General features: G+C 37.1%; 1 protein-coding gene across 1 annotated transcript; it reads left to right on the top strand.

The window, feature by feature from the left end:
- Positions 1-558: 558 nt before the first annotated feature.
- LOC127431960 (meiotic recombination protein REC8 homolog) lies at positions 559-17,283 on the top strand. Its single transcript, XM_051682635.1, has 18 exons — positions 559-614; positions 956-1,024; positions 1,176-1,318; positions 3,316-3,391; positions 3,566-3,686; positions 5,824-5,878; positions 5,964-6,034; positions 6,399-6,480; positions 7,014-7,095; positions 8,039-8,207; positions 8,394-8,534; positions 12,306-12,378; positions 13,865-14,031; positions 14,195-14,243; positions 15,020-15,095; positions 15,324-15,440; positions 15,557-15,663; positions 16,427-17,283. The coding sequence occupies exons 1-18, from the start codon at positions 559-561 to the stop codon at positions 16,501-16,503; spliced, it is 1,731 nt and encodes a 576-aa protein (XP_051538595.1). The 3' UTR covers positions 16,504-17,283.
- The last annotated feature ends 1,493 nt before the right edge of the window (positions 17,284-18,776 follow it).

The raw sequence follows: 18,776 nt of genomic DNA, 5'->3' as shown, positions 1-18,776 counted from the left end.
TTTATTGGACAACCTTATAGTGAATACATTTTCACAGAAATATCATTTGTCATGGTGTCTCCTAAAACAGACGTTGAATAACCGTTGAAAACGATAAAACGAGTTTAGGCAGAGCTTCGTTCCTGTGTTATGAAGCCTTTTAGTCAGAATTATGTTATTACGTGCGAAATAGTTAAAGGGACGTCGTTATAAACCAGAGATTTCATCAGAATTTATTATATTTCAGTGTGTCTTCGACAGTGACTTAAAACCAAGTGAGCTGCCTACCTAGACAGCATTTCGGGGCCTCGAAACGCGCCAAAATGCTGTCTACGTAGACAGCGTACAAGATTTTGAGACACCACCTTCACCTGTCAGTCAATCCTCACAGAAACTCTCATCTGACTGAATGTGGAAAAAAAATCCCCAACAGTTATTATTTTAGCGCTTCTAGCTGATTTTCACATTATCCCTTTGTTCATTTGGCAGAAATAAAGTGTAACCAGAAGTTATCAGCCTAGATTTTAGATTAGAAATCAATTGTGTTCAGATTTGAGGAAAACTGAACTCTGAGGTAAAATGTTTTATTATCCGAACGTGCTTCAGCGTCACACAGGCTGTTTCTCTACTATTTGGTAAGCACTGTAGTGTTAATATCATAATGAAAATATAAATTTTAATTTATTCGTATTTGTTTGTTGAAATATTTGTATTACAGTAACGTTACAGTCCATCCTACTCGCTTGCTAACCCCTCTGTGGTAACTGCATACAACATTCTCTTAAAATTAACTCTGAAAAATATTTAAAGTTGTATTAAATATGTACAGTTAGATTCAAGGTACATTAAGACAAAGCTATTATTGGTCTACGCAAGAAAATATGTCAACACATTGCTATAGTAAAACATCTAGTTGAATGAAAGTTTTGTTTGTTGAAGTGTTTATGTTTGTTTGTTTGTTTTGTTTTGTTTTCAGGTTGGCAGCCACTAAAGGCATAAGGATTTCCAGAAGAGAATATCTCAAGGTCAGCGTCGGGAGAACGTGGTAAGAGCACTTAACACTTACAATAAAAATCTTCTTTTAGCATTTCAAAGTGGTGATAATGTGAGAGGACCCATGATTCTTTTTCTGAGGCCTCATCACTATTATGTCATAATTTGAAATGTTTATCATCTGTTTGTGTGTATGTGTATAGTGAGGACATTGTGGATTATGTGATGGTCCAGGTTCCTCCTGTCCACCCCAGTCTTCCCCGGCCCCGTTTCTCTCTCTATCTTTCCTCTCAGCTGCAGTATGGCGTGATCATTGTCTACCATCGCCAGTGTGCTTTTTTGTTGGGTGAGATTATCATGTCTACAGGGGAAATGATGAGTGTATTTAACCCTTAAATGCATTAGAATTTCACCAAACACTCTTACATATTCAGGTCTTTAGAGACCCGGCACGTGTATCTATCAAAAAAGTATCTATAAATGCCCAGATAGTGTCAGATTTTCTAAATATTTTCAAGACAATTAGAAAATAATAGAATAAAAAATATTTTGATGTTTTATTTTCAGATATCAAAGAGAAAATGTAACAAATCAGGACAAATCTAGAACAGGATTCATTACTTTCACACTGAAATTTCATGAGATGCAACTGGCTGTCAAACACATATTGAACTTAAGTTACACATAAGACACACAAGTTACACATAAGTATTTTCTCAGGCACTTACTGAGTCTAAGTAGATGCACAGCTTACATAATTTCAGTATGTAACAGTTAAAGGATGGACAAGGAGGAGGCGGGAACCAGCTGAACAGTCAACATAAAGTTTAATGAGAAACTCAACATAAAATAAATATAAACACACGCACATGCCCGGCCACACCCTCCTCCTCGTCACACTCCTCCCCTGCCCAATTCAGGCCGGGGCGCCACTGGTCTGGCTTACTCCGATGATAGTAGTGATAGTAAACTTAAATAGATATGAAATAATCATAAAAAAATATCATTTATGAAAGTTTGAAAAAAAACAAAACAGACATTCTTATATACTGAGGGTCTATACATTTTTGGTACTTAAACTTATATATATTTTTTGCAATTTAGGCATTTTTTGTGTGTTACACTATTTATAAGAGAGAGATTGAGGAATACTAAAGAGGTGTGGGCACAACTTCAAAAAACTGATGAGGTAAAGGGGGTGGAATGAGGTCCCAGGTCACTAAAGATGCAGTCTAACCAACAATTATCAAAGCTACATGCACAAATACACCTATACAAGTCAATAGAATAGTATAGAATAGAATCTTTATTGCAGCACAGTTTGGGATGGTTGAAATTGTCTGTAGGTAGAGCTGCAACATCAGAAAGTTGCTTGCACAATACATGTAATTTCTGCAGTGTACAATGTGCAATACAGGATAAGCGAACAATCATCCTCTATCAGCATTTGATGTGACACTTATTGTCATCAGTGTTCTCAACTGGTGTCTTTCTGCCTTTACGTGACCATATGAGGGATGCACAGATGGCCAAATAACTCACAACATTTTTTTATTGATCAGCTGTCTGTTTCAGAGAAGACTGTTGCAAAGTCTTCTGCTTCCAGTCACTGCTCAGCAGAATAAAGATCTGACAGCTTCAGTTAATACAATTTAAAAAAGCTTTCAACTCTGTTTGCAGTCAGGAACCGATTAATGCTGTTTTAAGATCTTCTCTCTGTAGTCTACAATAAAACACATTGTCATGTATTGAGTGCTGCTAGAGATTAGTAAGGAACTGATAAGCAAAAACCGATCGGGGAGCAATTTGTGTGAGCAGAGATTGACAGCATTCATGTTAATGACACAGATCTCACAGAAGGGAAATCAGAGATGTTGAAGTATGTACAGAAGTGCAGACATGCTCAATTGTTCAAAGATGGTAGCATCTGCTACTGAAGGATCTTAATAATTTACGCACCCTCATGTTGTTCCAAACCAGTATGACTTTCTTCCTCCGTGAAACACAAAAAGAGATGTTAGGCCATTAGTCTCAGTAACCATTCACTTTCATTGCATCTTTTTTCCATGCAATGAAAGTGAATGGTGACTGAGGCTGCCATTCTACCTAACATCTCTTTTTGTGTTCCACAAAGCAAAAAAAGTCATATGGGTTTGGAACAACAAGAGGGTGAGTAAATGATGACAGAATTTTTGGGCGAACTATACTTTTAATAGTTTAAATTACAATTAATAATTTTTCCTTTTGTAAAGAATGGAACTTCCTTGCATAGCATTCCATTGTATTGTCTGCAAATGTGTTTTTCATTGAAAAAAATAAAGTATCTGTTTCATTTCTCCACAGAGGAGGTCCAGCAGACCATCGAGCGGCTGCTTCGCTCAGAGAGACACATGCGCATTGACATGCCGGACACTGATAGGTCAGATTCAAGGTCTTCACTGTCATGTCGTGTCACTAATGTAATTCATTCTGACACAGACATTCATATTGTGCTTTATAGGTGCATGAAAGTTGTTTATAACATCACCGTTGCTATGATCTGCCTTGAGATGTCATTAATGAATCTATGTTGGGATTGTGTCGTTTCTTCTAGGTTGGTGCTGAATGTCCCTGACTCTCTGTTCCAGCTGGAAGAGGGAGAGTGGGCACTGGAACCGTTCTTTGGAGTGATGGGTGTTGAATGTGAGCTGCCGAGTCCCTACATGTCACCACAGGTGATAAAATGAAACACATGGATACATTTATGCCTGAATTAACAGCTAGAAAATAAGGATGGCCACAGATTTTTGCAGAATGGGAAGGCCTGTCATTCACAAAATACTATTTATCCCTAACTAATTATAAGTTTATTTGTCTTTCCTTATTAGTGGAGCTTTTAGAGCAAACATCTCTATTACTATTGCTCATAGGGTGGTTAACAAACCCCTAACCCTTAAGATTCAGGTATACTTAATTTTTTCACTTTCCAGATCAGATCGTGCACAGCCGTCCACATTGCCTTTCTGAATATACTTTTCTGACCGCGAACGAATAGGAACGCGTTCGACCCATGCGCACTACAACTGCTTTGTGACACTTTTTTTAGTACAGTCAATGGCCAGTGCATGCGCAGATGACGTGCATAGCCGAGAAGTCAAGACAATCAAGGCGCCGTGTGGTCAAGTCGCATGGCTGTGCTGATGATGCAATTTGTGTCACACATACTGTACGTGGATCGATCCGCAATGCGCACACCTGAAGTATACTTTGGCCTTTAGTATTAAAAAGGGGTGCAAACTACTTACCTTTCAGCTAAAGTCACCTTTTCTTTTCTTTTTTCTCTTTTTTTTTTCTCCCCCTTTCTCCCCAATTTGGAATGCCTAATTCCCAATGCACTCATAAGTCCTCGTGGCGGCGTAGTGACTCGCCTCAATCCAGGTGGCGGTGGACGAATATCAGTTGCCTCTGCATCTGAGAACGTCAACCCACGCATCTTATCACGTGGCTTGTTGATCGCGTTACTGCGGAGACATAGCGCGTGTGGAGGCTTCACACCATCCACCGCGGCATCCATGCACAACTCACCACGCACCCCACCGAGAACGAACCACATTATAGCGACCACGAGGAGGTTACCCCATGTGACTCTACCCTCCCTAGCAACTGGGCCAATTTGGTTGCTTAGGAGAACTGGCTGGAGTCACTCAGCACACCCTGGGATTTGAACTCCAGGGGTGGTAGCCAGTGTCTTTACTTGTTGAGCTACCCAGGTACCCCCAAAGTCACCTTTTCTTAAGCTAATTTGCCCAATTTTGGGGTAAAAATTTCTACATTTTCCTTATTAAAATGATTTGAAAATGTTACTTTAAGCCTAAACCCTTAAAAAGAAAACTTTAAATTAGAGCTGTCAAAATTAATATGTTAATGCATGCGATTAATGCAAAAAGTTTAATGCATTCATTTTTTTAACCATGATTAATGCATTTACCATTAATACAGCATAAACACTGGTGTGCAGGGCGGAACCTTTGTAATGTGTCCGCCCAGAGTCATTACACTGACACACACGCCACAGTGCCAGAGCCCTTCTACCAAGAGAGCCTACAAGCTTAGCATAAAATAGCATAATGCGCCAGTCCCATAGACATTCTCTCATATGATAGAGCCATGGAGGTTTTTATTTCAGTATATAATAGAATCTCTGACAGTGCTTCCCTGTCAGTGATAAAATGATGGAGAAAGGAGCTCTTAACACTATTTGATGTACAAAGCAAGCACAGATGGGACTTGTGATAGAAATCAAGTATTTTTCAGCCTATGTAAGGCACGTTATAATTATCACAGAAGCACACCAAATCTTAACAATTAACTACAAAAAATATAACAAAAAGCGTTAAATACAACAAACAAAACAACTGAAAATATACATGTGGAACACTTGCTATGACTTTCTCAACTTTTTCACCTCTCATGATTTTGCATACCTGATTAAAATTTGTCACACAACATGCCGCACACTGTTTGTGCTACGGACATGAATGATACCTCAAAGTGTGTGGCTTGTTTAAGAGAGGAGTGTTGTTACTTTTCTAACCAATCAGACTTGGACAAAACAGCATTTTACTGTTAGTTACACTCTAACATTACTTACTTTAATGCAGGCATATGATTATGTATGCACACTCTGTTTCAGTTGTGTTGAATGCTGTGAATAATATATGAACACATTTGACTCTCACACACTCATTCACTTCCATCTCATATCCAGAGTACATAAAAGGGAATTTAACACAAACAAACCACATGAGTCCATTGCAATCCTTTCTGAGCCATTCAACCATGACTGAATTTATTGTTTATTGGCAGTCTAAGCTGTTTATGGAGGCCTCATCTCCTCTGGTGTTCAGAAAGGAAATTGCAGCACCTAAAGTTGAGAACTTGAAACATTGCAGTCAAAGAGTTGATCTTTATGGTTCTCAGACACTCTCTCTGGCTTTCTCTCATTCCCTTTTAAGGCCTCATTGCTTCTCCTGAATCGATCACCATCAAAGACGCATTGCTGGTGCCTGTGCTTCCAGTTGAGGTGAATAACTTAGTTTTCGGTCTGCGTAAATGCCTCTCACTTCTCCAAATAACCAATATAAAATGCACATAAGATCTATATTTGAGTCTTTGTTCACAGCCTTTGCTGAAACCAAATGCTTGATGCAACTTCTGTACTATTTGCCTCCACAAAATTAACTCAACACTGTGTGAAGTGTTATATAAAAAGTGATCATCTGCCCACATAAGGGTTAGTCATGAACAACACCAGATGACCAGGAGGATATTACTCATTGATATTATGATAATTATTTTTTCCCCCTTTTTTATTTAATTATCCACTTCATATGCTGTTGTCCAATGTTGTGTTTCTGCTGTTCTCATTTTCCTGATCATAATGTCAGTTTGGCGGGGCAGAGTTACCTGAGGCCACAGCTCATGAGATAGACATGCTCATGGAACAACAAGATCAGTTCCACCTTGGAGGTGAGGATGGTAGAAAAATGGATGTCATAGACAGACAAATGGATAGGCACTTAAATTAGTGTAACCATATTGTGGTTGTCCAAAAAAGGACACTGTGGACCTGGGAGGCATACTATTCATTGAATGTATTTAAAACTGGCCATTAAATAAAATATAACATAAAATGAAAAAACAGAAAAGATCAGATACCGTTAAAAAAACACTTTTCAGTTCTCCTGCTGTGCCCATGTACAACCCTGAAGATCAAATTTTTATTACAAACTCTTTTGGCTGACATTCTGTGCTTGTCACTTAATATTTTATATGGATAGTATGTAAATATGCCTATTTCAGGTCCCAAAAAGAGGCCATGTCCGGGAAACAGGGGACGTATGGTCAATCTATTTAAATAGAAATTAATCTGATTTAGCAGAGTTAACATGTCTTTATTAGCCGTAATCTTGATCACTTTGTTGACTGCAGTGGCCAACTATAAACACGGTTTTAAAAGAAATTACTATGACTGTCTCATCTTTTCCTGTATACTCCCTCAGATGAGGAAGACAGAGAGAGAGAGAGGGCGACAGAGATGGAGAAATCAGGAGAGATAGAGCCGGCTATGGTCTCCATAGAACAGTGCGTAACAATAAGAGAAATCTGTGAATAAATATTGTGAGAAATATTTTTTCTTTGATGTTTTGAAATAAAAAACTTCATTGTACTATGAGAACATACTGTTACTTTATGGACTCAAAACGTCTACCCTAGTCCATAAAGAAACTAAGCTGTAAAAATGGCAGTGATGGATATTTGGTGTTTCCTTGTTCTCTTACCGCCCAGTCACAGTGAGGTATTAAGTAAGAATGATAGATATTATTATTTCAAAACAACAGAACTATCAATAAGTGTCAAATGTTGGAAGTCCGCCAAACCATGTGGTTTTCCTGGGTTTGTAGCATCTGCCGCTTTGTATTCCCTTTCGAAGGATCCCTGTTGTACGTTCAAAATGAGTGGCTGAAGTATTTATTTTTTTATCAAGGTCCCTGATCTTTCCAACTCCAACCATAATAGTTTGAGTTGCAAATGTCAATACAGATTGATGTTTAAGCCTGTCACAATATAATGCATGTTTGCAAAAAGGTTATTTGAATGATTTTTTTAAAAAATTTTTAACTTTTACATACTTACAAGTTTACTTAGAAGACCGCAGCACAAATGGTCATTTTAATTCTAAACAAATCAGAGAGAGTGGAAAATGGTTAAAAAAAATAAAAAAAAACGCAAAAAAAACGTTGGATTACATTAATAAATGGGCCACAAGTAAAAAAAAAAAAAAAAAAAACAATTATAAAAAATGTAAATGACCCTTTAAAAAAGACTGAATTCAAATTTTAAATAAAACATTTGAAAACTGAAATAAAAAAATCTACTGGACTGAATAGTTTAATTCAAACCGTGGTAATCTTTGCCTGGACAACTGGTCCTTATTTAACAGGGTTCCCCAATAAAGGTTCACACACTTGTTTGTTTTGAAAAATCGCTGATAGTGCATGTTTGCTTAATGTCTGGGTGTTTGCAGACTGAAGAACAGTGCATGCATCATGGACGAGGGGACTGGACGACTTACAGAGGTCACCTTAGATAGGGTCACTATGGAGATGACCCCTCCCCCCTTTATCATGCCACCAACCACAGAGGCCAGCGAGAGAGACATAGAGCAAGCACAAGAGATGGAGTGCTCCAGCGAGGTGTGTGTGTGAAGCTATGTCCACATTACCTTGCCCATTATCCTGTAGTGGTACATAATCCAAATGTGTTTTGAAGCGTGAAAGCTACTGTAGAAAGAAAATTACATTGACTTGAATCCACAACAATGTGCTACTGTCTTAATGACCTCTCACTCTTTCTTTTCTTATTACGTTTCTCTTTCTCAGACCCTCTTAGTGGACGGACCTGTGACTTTGAAAAGACGAGGTCGCAAACGACAACTTCTCTTTGCCGACCAACACACACAGATAACCCAGGATGCCATGCGACAACAAATCAACAATCCTCTGATTGAAACTCATTCTCTGGTAGGAGCTCTGTGTTAGAAAACAGATCTAATCAGAAGAACTAGGAATCTTTAGGCTCATGATTACATTGGATTTCCATTTCGATTCAGGGAGTCACGATGTGATTACAAAAAGATTCTCAGTGCATCTCAATGTTTTAGCAACAGTCTAGGGGAGCAAATCTTGACTGTGGTAAGGTGGAGCCTTTAAATTCTGTGTGGAGATTCCTTATAAAAGCTGTATTACAATATGTCTGCACTAAACAAATGTTAACCTAAAAAATCACAAGTGCTTCATATGGTAACATCTGTTAAATTAAAGGGATGTGATTCTTCCAGATTAATCCGGAACTCTGTTTTTTTCTGACCTAAATAACGTGACCCGCATGAGTTGTGTAAATCTGGAAAAAAATTATATTTCATGGGGGTTAATGTCTTATCGACAATGTCCTGTCGATAAGCATTTTTCAACCATACTTCACTCATTCAAACTTCACTGCTGCTTCTGCGTCACGCACACACTTCGTTGAGAACGCGCGAGATGGAAGCTCCTGATTTTCGGACATCATTCAAATACATTTATTTTAATTCATCAAGAGAAATAAAATGGTTGGATAGAAAACGGGTTTGCTGACAGGTTAAAAGTTGCCATTGTTAAGGGGCAATTCCAGCGTTACTGACGTGATATTTGCAGTAAAATCCTGAAATGTATCTTCACAGATAAAGTGTTCATTGCCAGAATACCAAACCATTTGTATGTATAATCATAAAACCCTGCAGATAGAGTCTAGACCACTGATCTATAATATATACAGTAGTTCAGTGATCTAGACATTAGAAAATGTTCAGCCTAGACAAGTTTTTTTCCCCATTTAGATCGGAAAATGAACTTTGGTTACGGGTGTAAAAAAAAATGGACATGAGTTTTTGGGAGACCACTCTCTGTAAAAAAAACTTTGTGAATTTAAATACACAATCCAGAAATAATGCTAGCCACAGAATGAAGAGGGGTCGGCACTCCTAAGAACATTTTTGTTATTGTCATATTCATAAATCTTCTCATTTTTGTGGAAAAAGCAGCATGACAACTGTAAAAGCAGCACTTACAGTTCATGTTGAGGGAAAAAGTTGACGTCTGAGATATTGGTATGATATCTGTTAATGGAGCAGTATGGGTTGAATTAAAATTGAAACTGCAGTATGTCCTTGCATGATTAGTAATCAGTGATTACTAAACTGCAATTAAAACAGTCTGCATTTTCTGCTTCAGTCAGCGATGCACGAGCTAGTGGCGCCATCTAGCGGCAGTGTGGACATATGAGGTCATCCAATGTTCATCATATTTCAATCCAAATCACAAAGCTTGTCAAAATGATCCCTTCCCAAATGTTGGCTATAGATTTCATAACTTCTGCACTCTATTTGGGTGGTTTTGTGCTGATTAATAATAGCTTCAGTGGGGGCCTGGTAGCTCAGTGGTAAAAGACGCTGGCTACCACCCCTGGAGTTCGCTAGTTTGAATCCCAGGGTGTGCTGAGTGACTCCAGCCAGGTCTCCTAAGCAACCAAATTGGCCCGGATGCTAGGGAGGGTAGAGTCACATGGGGTAACCTCCTCGTGGTCGCTATAATGTGGTTCGTTCTCTGTGAGCGCGTGGTGAGTTGAGCGCGGATGCTGCAGTGGATGGCGAGAAGCCTCCACACGTGCTATGTCTCCGTGGCAACACGCTCAACAAGCAACGTGATAAGATGTGCAGGTTGATGGTCTCAGACGCAGAGGCAACTGGGATTCATCCTCCGCCACCTGGATTGAGGCGAATCACTACACGACCACAAAGACTTAAAAGCGCACTGGGAATTGGGCATTCCAAATTGGGTGAAAAAAATATGTATATAGCTTCAGTATGTGTTTGTCAAGAATTAATGGCAATACTTTACAATAAGGTTCTATTTGTTAACACTTGTTAATTCTTTTTAGGTAAATGATTTAGGTGTGATGAATTAACAATGAACAATATATTTTTTACAACATTTATTAATTTTTGTTAATGGTGGTCAATAAATATACAATTGTTTATGTTAGTTCCTAGTGCATGAAGTAATGTTAACATATACAAAAAATGAAAAAATGTAATATATGTTCATATGAAAATGTTCCTGCTTTTTTGTGCTTAGCCGATCACATGACCAATACAGATATTTTGCCACCTATGTTATTTTGATATCAGATCACTGTTTTATTTAAGAATTATGCTTTAAATATGTACAAAGAGGTACAAAAGCTTTTTTACTGTTCTAACAATAAATCATTTTATTTGAAAATGGATTGGATCTATTGAACACATGACAGGCCAAAATTTTAAAGAGAGCCACAATGAAAGATAAATAGGAGATAAAAGGAAAAAAGAACTAAATCTGATAACATGGTTATTGATATTGAAAAAAAAAAAAACGTTATTTTGTACTTCTAAAACATTTTTTCACGTCTGTTTTTGCGGTTCAAAACAACATGACTATATTTTATACTGTATGATAGAACATTACAAATTCATACCATGCATCTGTTGGGCAATTCCACTGAAATGTCAACCAAAAGTTTAAAACAAAAGAACAAAACCCCCTTTTGAATTCTGTGTTATAGTAGTATAATGGACAATGGATTATCCCATCCAGACTGCTAGAGGGCACCGCTTGCTCACACAGCACTGACTGAAGCGCTAAATGCAGAAACGCAGCCTTTTAAGATTTAGTAATCGCACAAGGCCATTTTGCGATTTCAAACATAATTCAATCAATCATGCAACATTAATACTGTAGATATTATACCAGTGTTTCAGAAGTCAAATTCTGCTGGTTTCAAAGCGAGATGGTTTCCCTCATCATGTGGCCAATTGGTAAGTGCCACTTTCACAACTGTCACATCCGTTTATGGCGGTTTTTCTGCATTAACATAAAAAACGAGAAAGAATAAAAATTAAATATTAGATGATGTTAGGAGTGCCAACCCTTCTACATATTGTAGTTATTATTATTTCTGGATTGTGAGGTTTAGTTCACAGAGATTTTACATGGTGTGTTACTAATTAATTATACATCAACCATCGGTTTTTCATATCTGCGTTTTCATGCTTATAACCGATATGCCGATGGTTTTAATTTGGTCAATAATTGTAATAATAAATACCAGCAGCCGATATATCGGTGCATCCCTAACTAAAACTCATTTTAAGGTTAATTCAGATAGAAGTTACTCCCTGAGTTAACAAAATGAGATTACCACATTTTACAGTGTGCTAAATACATATAGATAGAAAGCTAAATACAAATTCAGTAGAAATGGGTACAGTACCTAAAATAAGAGCTCTGCGGTCTTTGTTCTGTGTAAATGAATTGCTGCATCATAGCATTGTTAAATAGCTTTCAGAAGGCTCCTATGTATGTTTGTTTGCACAAACACCACTGTGTAAACACTTTTTTGTGGTATATGTGTCAATTTTATCAGTTTTGCACTTACCTGTATGTTTATTTTAAATTCTGATTATGAATTTTTATGGATGTAGTATCATTTGAGAAAGAATCATGATTCACATTGCATCTGTGATTTGATTGTTTCCCCCACCCTTACTAATCTGATGGTGATTTGCTTATGTTATAAATCAAGACTTATTTGATAAATTAAAGGACTTTATTAGGAGCCTTTGTCTCTAATTAACATACTCTCTGTTTGTCTCTCTCTTTTGTTTATTTCTCTGTCTATTTTTGGTCATCTGCCTCTCTCTTTCTTTTATTCCCTAGTCTGATGTACTCCTACGTATTCCTGCCTCCCTGAAGGCATCAGCAGCAGTTCTGCTCAGCACACCATGTAACTGTATGTCATAACACCCTTATGCTCTGGACTGTACACCTCCAATAAATGGGAATAGATATCAGAGAATATGGCTTTTTTATATGCGACTCCAACTTATAGGGTTATTTCACCCACAAATGAAAATTCTGTCATCATTTACTCACCCATAGGTTGTTCCAAATCCATATGAATTTCTTTCTTTCATGGAACACAAAAGGGGATGTTATTCTCAGTCACCATTCACTTTCCTATGCATCTTTTTCCTATACAATGAAAGTGAATGGTGAGCCATTCTGCCTAAAATCTTATTTTGTGTTCCAATAGAAGAGAGTAATTCATACGTGTTTGGAACAACGTGATGGTGAGTAAAGAATTTTCACTTTGGGTGAACTATTCCTTTAAATTATTTGTCATAATGTCATCAACAGCTCTAGAAAACTAGTTTTTGCTCCAACACTTATACAGAACAAATATTTATAAGAATACTGGAAAGCTAAAGCCTTGTTCATACTTTTGCCTGGCACCGCAGCATGTCTTGATCACACAGGTCTCGAGGCATTTATACTTGGCGTACAACCCAGTTGCACTCTTCTCCAAACGACAGGCAGAAGTGCAGAGAAAATATGAGCTTATCCAGCAGGATACAGCAGCGAAGAAGAGCTTTACTGAACTTTACATTTATCTAGCCAGGAACGATAGTAAATGGTTTATGTTCGCTGGTCATATGAAAGAGGTGAACAAAACAAAAACTCTTTTATAAAGAACCATTTATAGGCTTTTTACACTGTTTGTCTGTGGCTAAACTCAAGCACTACGTTTACTGTTAAGATACTAGTTTTATGCTTTAGAGCCTAGTCAAAATGATGACTTTTATATTAAAAATATTTGTATGATTCTTACATTTAAACACATTTATAAACTTTTCTATTTTACACAGTATAAAATAAACAAGAGCTGTTCAATTATAATACTTTAGTGTATTGTTTAGATCTTTTTATCCAGTATACAATAGGTAGTGGATGAATAGGATTGCTTGTGTTTCTACACAAGAACAACTAAGGAGCTGCAACAGTTGATTTCACAGTGAAAACATTGTCTTTTTAACATTATTTGCAGTAGTTTTACTCTGCCTCAAAAGCACAGGCACATCTTCCCTGCCCCTTTCCTCGAATTCATCCAGTGTGATTGAAGCAGTGCGCATGCACTGCGTGAAAAGTTACAAAAATTGGTATGTGCACAACCACACGAAACGGAGCTTTGCGGAGGCCTGGCGAATGCCGCGATGATGTCACTTTGTGCGCGCAAACCCTCATGAACGGGCTGCATCAAGTATAAACCAGGCTTAATGCGTCAGCTGCTTGGACACAAATTTAACAGTGTAGCAGATCTTAATAATGAAACTACTGGACCATCAAAAGGCTCCGCAGTTTTAAAAAGTCACAAACAAACCCCAGCTTAGCAAACATCATTTAATATGATTGACATGACTCTGGTTCTTGCAATGCAGTGCTCATTCACCCTGACCTCCAGTCACTGTGGAAATGCCGCAGCATTCCTCCTACCCTACCCCGTTCCTCAAGGAAACGGCGGGCACAGGAGGAGAGTGAGCTGTCAGAAATGGAGAGAGAAAGAGGAATGTTTGAAAAGGAGAGGAGCAGGGAGTCTAGCAGAGAGGTGAAGAAATAATTATCTTCCAATAGGGGATGCTTATCTGGTCATGTCAGGGGCAGAGCTTTATTTATTGGTCTTTCACAGTTGTCAAAGTGCGCACATTTTAGAAGCTTGTACAGTACTTATCCCACTTTTGTTTTTCACTTGTCTTTTTGTGGAAGTTTAGATGGTCAGGGAGTCTGGTGAGGCTGCTCTGGTTCTGTCTGAGCTTTCAGGTGAGAACCAAACACTAAAAGATTGCAGTGTGAATACACTGCTGTTTTTTTTTTTTTTTCTGTGATTGATAAGTTGTAAAACCAAAAACCCAGGTTAAAGCCAGAGCCCTCCTGCTGTTGATGAACTGATAGATACGATGCACAGTATATGTATTTAAAAAAAATAAAAAATTCTCTAATGAATTCTCAGAAAGAAGATTTTTTTCTGATATGGACTAAATGGTCTAAGTATAATGAACCCATGTGGTCAGATTTCCATTTAACTGTTTGGATAAATGTATGTAATGTTCTGAACATTTTACTTAAGATTTACTGTATAATGGTGACAGCTCCCAGATCATATTGTTTATAGATGATGTTTAATGAAGGAAAATATGTTGAACATTAGGAATATTATGAAACCTAAAGTCAGGATTGATGTCTTTCTTATTTGGTTATTATATAACCTCAAAAGTATTTGGACACTTAAGCCACACTTAAAATGCATAAATGTCTTTGGATTATATAAAAAAAATATCAAGATAGCACAATCAGATTTATCAAGCAAAACATTTTGCACAAAGATGTTTGTAAGGTTTTAAATTATAAACCAAGAGGTGTACTGTTCAAAGTATTTGGAACTTTTTTGGTTGTCTAAATTATTGTAACAGTTAATGTGATGAACTACACCTTTAGTTACTCTGCCAGGGCTCAAGAAGTCAATCAAACTATAGTTTGTGTATCCACCATTCATAAATAAATGCAGAATATGGCCGTGTGTGTATGTGTGTTTGCAGCTAGCTCAGACGTGCCACTGGATTTGTCTAAAGGAGACAAGTCTCAGAATGACCTCATCACTCCTATCGGCAGATGGTGAGAAATAACAAAAGAAAAAACTCAGATTGCATATTAATACAGAGAGGCAGTTACTAAACACTGATCATAAGAATATGTGTCATATTCAGTACTGTAGTTGTACGTCATATGGTCCTGCGGGCACATTTACTCATGCCACATGTTGGAGACTATTCATATTGTAACAAGAAAACTATACAAGCAAGCATTAAAAGATTTTATGAAATACAAGTTATGTGGTTGTAGGTCTCCTATTGAAGAGGTTCCTGTCTCTATGGAGGTGATATTAGAAGAGCATGTTGAACTGCCACAGGGAGAGACAGAGCCTGAGAAAGGAGAAATCACCACCTCTGAGCTCCTCAGGTAATACAGAGTAAACTCAGCCTCATACAGAACACCCACAGATCACCTGCAGACCATGCACAGTGTGTGTAAATTGTCTGTTGTGAAGGGTGCATGTCATTGTTTCTGTCCAACAGATTGATCATTAGCTTCATCAAGCACTCTGGAAAGGTCTCCTTTCACTCACTGCTGCCCCCAGAGACAGAGCGAAGAACTCCAGCTCATCTGTTCTACAAAATGCTGGGTAAGGCATATGGAAGTATATTAATGACAAACATCTGAAACGCTGAATTGCACTAATTGAAAAATAAACACATTGCATTATCAGTGCTTGCATTTTCTGGGGATGCTATATTTCATATGATTGTAAATTTTCCTCAAATACCAGGAACACTTTCCCTAACAATTGCCTCACTCAGATACTGTTGTACATTAAAACGGAAGATGATACACATAGTAAAGTAGTGTGTCAAACTAAAGAAATTGTTTAAAATGATTTTATTGTTTATTGTCAAGTTAGTTAAATTATTATTTTTTTAAACTGGCAATTGTCCATGCCCTCTCCCTGTTGCTCTTGATCTTCATCAACACCCGATTGCACCACTTAGTGGTGAAGCCCACTAGCAGAGAGTGAAGATTGTTCATTGGCACTCTACTGCTTTTCCTGCAATGCCAGGATGTACAAGATTGAATTTCCAACCAAATTTTAACCACTGAAATTGTGGTTGAATGAGGTGAATTTGCAAAGCAAAATATAATGGACTGAATATTACCTGTTTGATAATAAAGATGAAATATGGAGCTGAATTTTGGAAAGTGAAAATGTATTATTTAATTTTTAATGATGAAATTGTTGAATTATACAGTTGATTCAATTGAAATATTCACAGCTTAAAATACTTCCATAAAGACATAAATCGGGGTTTCAGTGTGTATGTGCTTGTTTCTCAGGGTGATGCATGCTTCATGAGATTATTTATGTTGTATGTGATCTGTTTCTTCCACAGAGCTGATCTGTGCTCAGAAGCTAAGTGCATGTCAGACTGAACCGTTTGGAGTGATCACCATTACCATGAACCACTGAAGAAGATACACACCTCAAGTGCAAACATACTGACTTTTGAACACACATTCAAACACGCGAAACTAATCTAGCAAATTGGGACTATTATATTGTTTTACACACACACTGTTATGCTGAAATAAATAGTTCAGAGGTCAGTTAGCACCATTTATAGCCTAGAAATATGAAATATTCACAAATAAAACAGAGCAAATAGAAATTCTTTAATTTTAAAATACTGTTTGATAATGTTGAGAATATTCGATCAATACACAACAATCGGTTGCTGTAATTTTTATCTTTATGATAATTGTCTTGAATTGCAGTTACATTTTTATGAATTTTAATGTTTTTAAAATAATATTTGTTTTAATATATTAACTTGTTTGTAATTGTTTGGTTTTTATATATTTAAATGAATTTATTAGTACCTTTTTTTTTATCTTTTTTTTTTTTAAGATTGTTTTTTAGAACAAAAAACTTTTTTAAAATGTAACGTGAGAAATAGTTGTGTAAAACAGATATGTTTAGCTGTTTCCTTGTCATGTGAGAGATGTTTAGTGAATCACCCAGAAAATGTTGAAATGCTATTGCAATAGACTAACATACTATAAATGCAATCAAAAGTGATGTTCATTATGTGTTTCTGTTATATGTGCTATGCAAGGTTACCAGCATTTGTTGTCAGTTGTCAGATTATTTTCTACACTTCTGTTGTTTGAGTCATCCATCACATGACATAGAAATTAAGGTTCTGTTACATGTGTACACGCCATCTCTTTCCTAAGGCCAATAAAGATCTTTGGGTATAGAATTACATGTTTTATATCAATTGAGTTTAGTTACAAATAAATAAATTACAATTACCGCTTATCTATTGTAATCTGTAGGGGGCAGTATTGGATCAGTGTAGCAATTAACCCTGTCAGCAGAAATCCTATAATTGTGCTATGTTGACAGTGATCTCAGAGGTCATGATCTCATGCCTGACTTGCATCACACTATTAAACTAGAGTGGTGAAACATTTCTCACAAATGAAACACGCCAGCATTTAATCAGCAGCAACTGGGCACAATAACATGAATGCTAACATAGTACGCTGCTGCTGCACTAAGAGTGACGTATGTAGAATAGACTTGTATGGCTAGGTAGTTTGCATGCAAATGAAGTGTCACTGTAAAACTATGTGAGGTCAACAACAACTTCACATCGTCCTTGGACAGCCAATATCCCAGCCCATAGCACAGATGCTATGAATTTTAGACCATCTGTGTGGAAACTTCAACACATCATTCAATGTCTAGCCTGTGCATGGTCAAGGGAACACCAATCATAACAACATCAGAGATGTTTACATTAAAACTACTCAATAACAGGACAATCACATTTAGATTTAGGACAGTAAATCTACATTTGAACACAAACTGGAATGTCGCATATCCCAAGCAGCTTGTACGAGTAGAGAGGAAGAGAGGCCACAGTGAAAGAGTAGAGAATCACAGAGGTTCTGCAGTACTATAATATGTGCCATATGATGATGAACATGCAGAGTTATGGGGTGACATGTTTTCTTAGAGCATTAAAATGTGGCACTTTGCTGTAAGCTCACAGTAAATCAGTCAGTCCAAGTAATCACCAGTCAGACATTTTTTTAAGTGATCAACTAGCAAAGTAAAAATATTCTTGACCTTCAAAAAGAAGAATTTTGAAAAGTATGGTTCTCTATATATTTAAACTTAAGCACGTACCAGTTTGCTGTGAAAAGAAATTGTGAGAACTTTGATGTTTATATAACAATTGTTGTGTTCCTATAAATTACACGAGTTCCCAAAACATCTTTGCCAATTCGTTCAGAATTAGTTATCTGGTTATCTTCTATTTGGTGCATATCTTCATAAAGAAAAGCAGTTATTTAGTCAGTCAGTCCATTAGTTGTTAGTTCGTTCGTTCGTTCGCCCCAAAATGCCGTTGTCGTGTAAACGAACAGCCAAAACGCATAAAAAGTTTTCCGTTTTTAGTTGAAAACGTTGTCGTGTGAACGGCCCCTAAAAGACCCCCAAACTATATCTGTAAATTTGTCTAGTTACAGTAGATAATATTTGGTGCGAAGTGACAAAGGTAAGTGCCACATAATTAGTTAATTAGTTAGTATTTGATGCAAAATTATTAAAGTAACAATACACTAAAAGGCCCCCAAACCATATCTGTTGATTTTTTGCAGCTAGTTAATATGTGGGACAAAGTGTCATAAAGTTAAGCCCCACAGAGTTAGTTAGTTAGTTAGTGGAAAAAA

This window comes from Myxocyprinus asiaticus, chromosome 41 (genome assembly GCF_019703515.2).
Source record: "Myxocyprinus asiaticus isolate MX2 ecotype Aquarium Trade chromosome 41, UBuf_Myxa_2, whole genome shotgun sequence".
Lineage (NCBI taxonomy): Eukaryota > Metazoa > Chordata > Actinopteri > Cypriniformes > Catostomidae > Myxocyprinus > Myxocyprinus asiaticus.
Note: the sequence above shows the minus strand (reverse complement) of the source record. Positions and strands in the feature narration are given on the sequence as shown.

Bases quoted from the DNA above. Each gene is read 5' to 3' on its own strand.
- LOC127431960 (XM_051682635.1), top strand. From the start codon at position 559: ATGTTTTATTATCCGAACGTGCTTCAGCGTCACACAGGCTGTTTCTCT. The intron at 5,879-5,963 runs AAGTTGAGAACT...TCATTCCCTTTT, and splicing joins AAAGGAAATTGCAGCACCTA to AAGGCCTCATTGCTTCTCCT. The intron at 6,035-6,398 runs GTGAATAACTTA...TCATAATGTCAG, and splicing joins TGCCTGTGCTTCCAGTTGAG to TTTGGCGGGGCAGAGTTACC.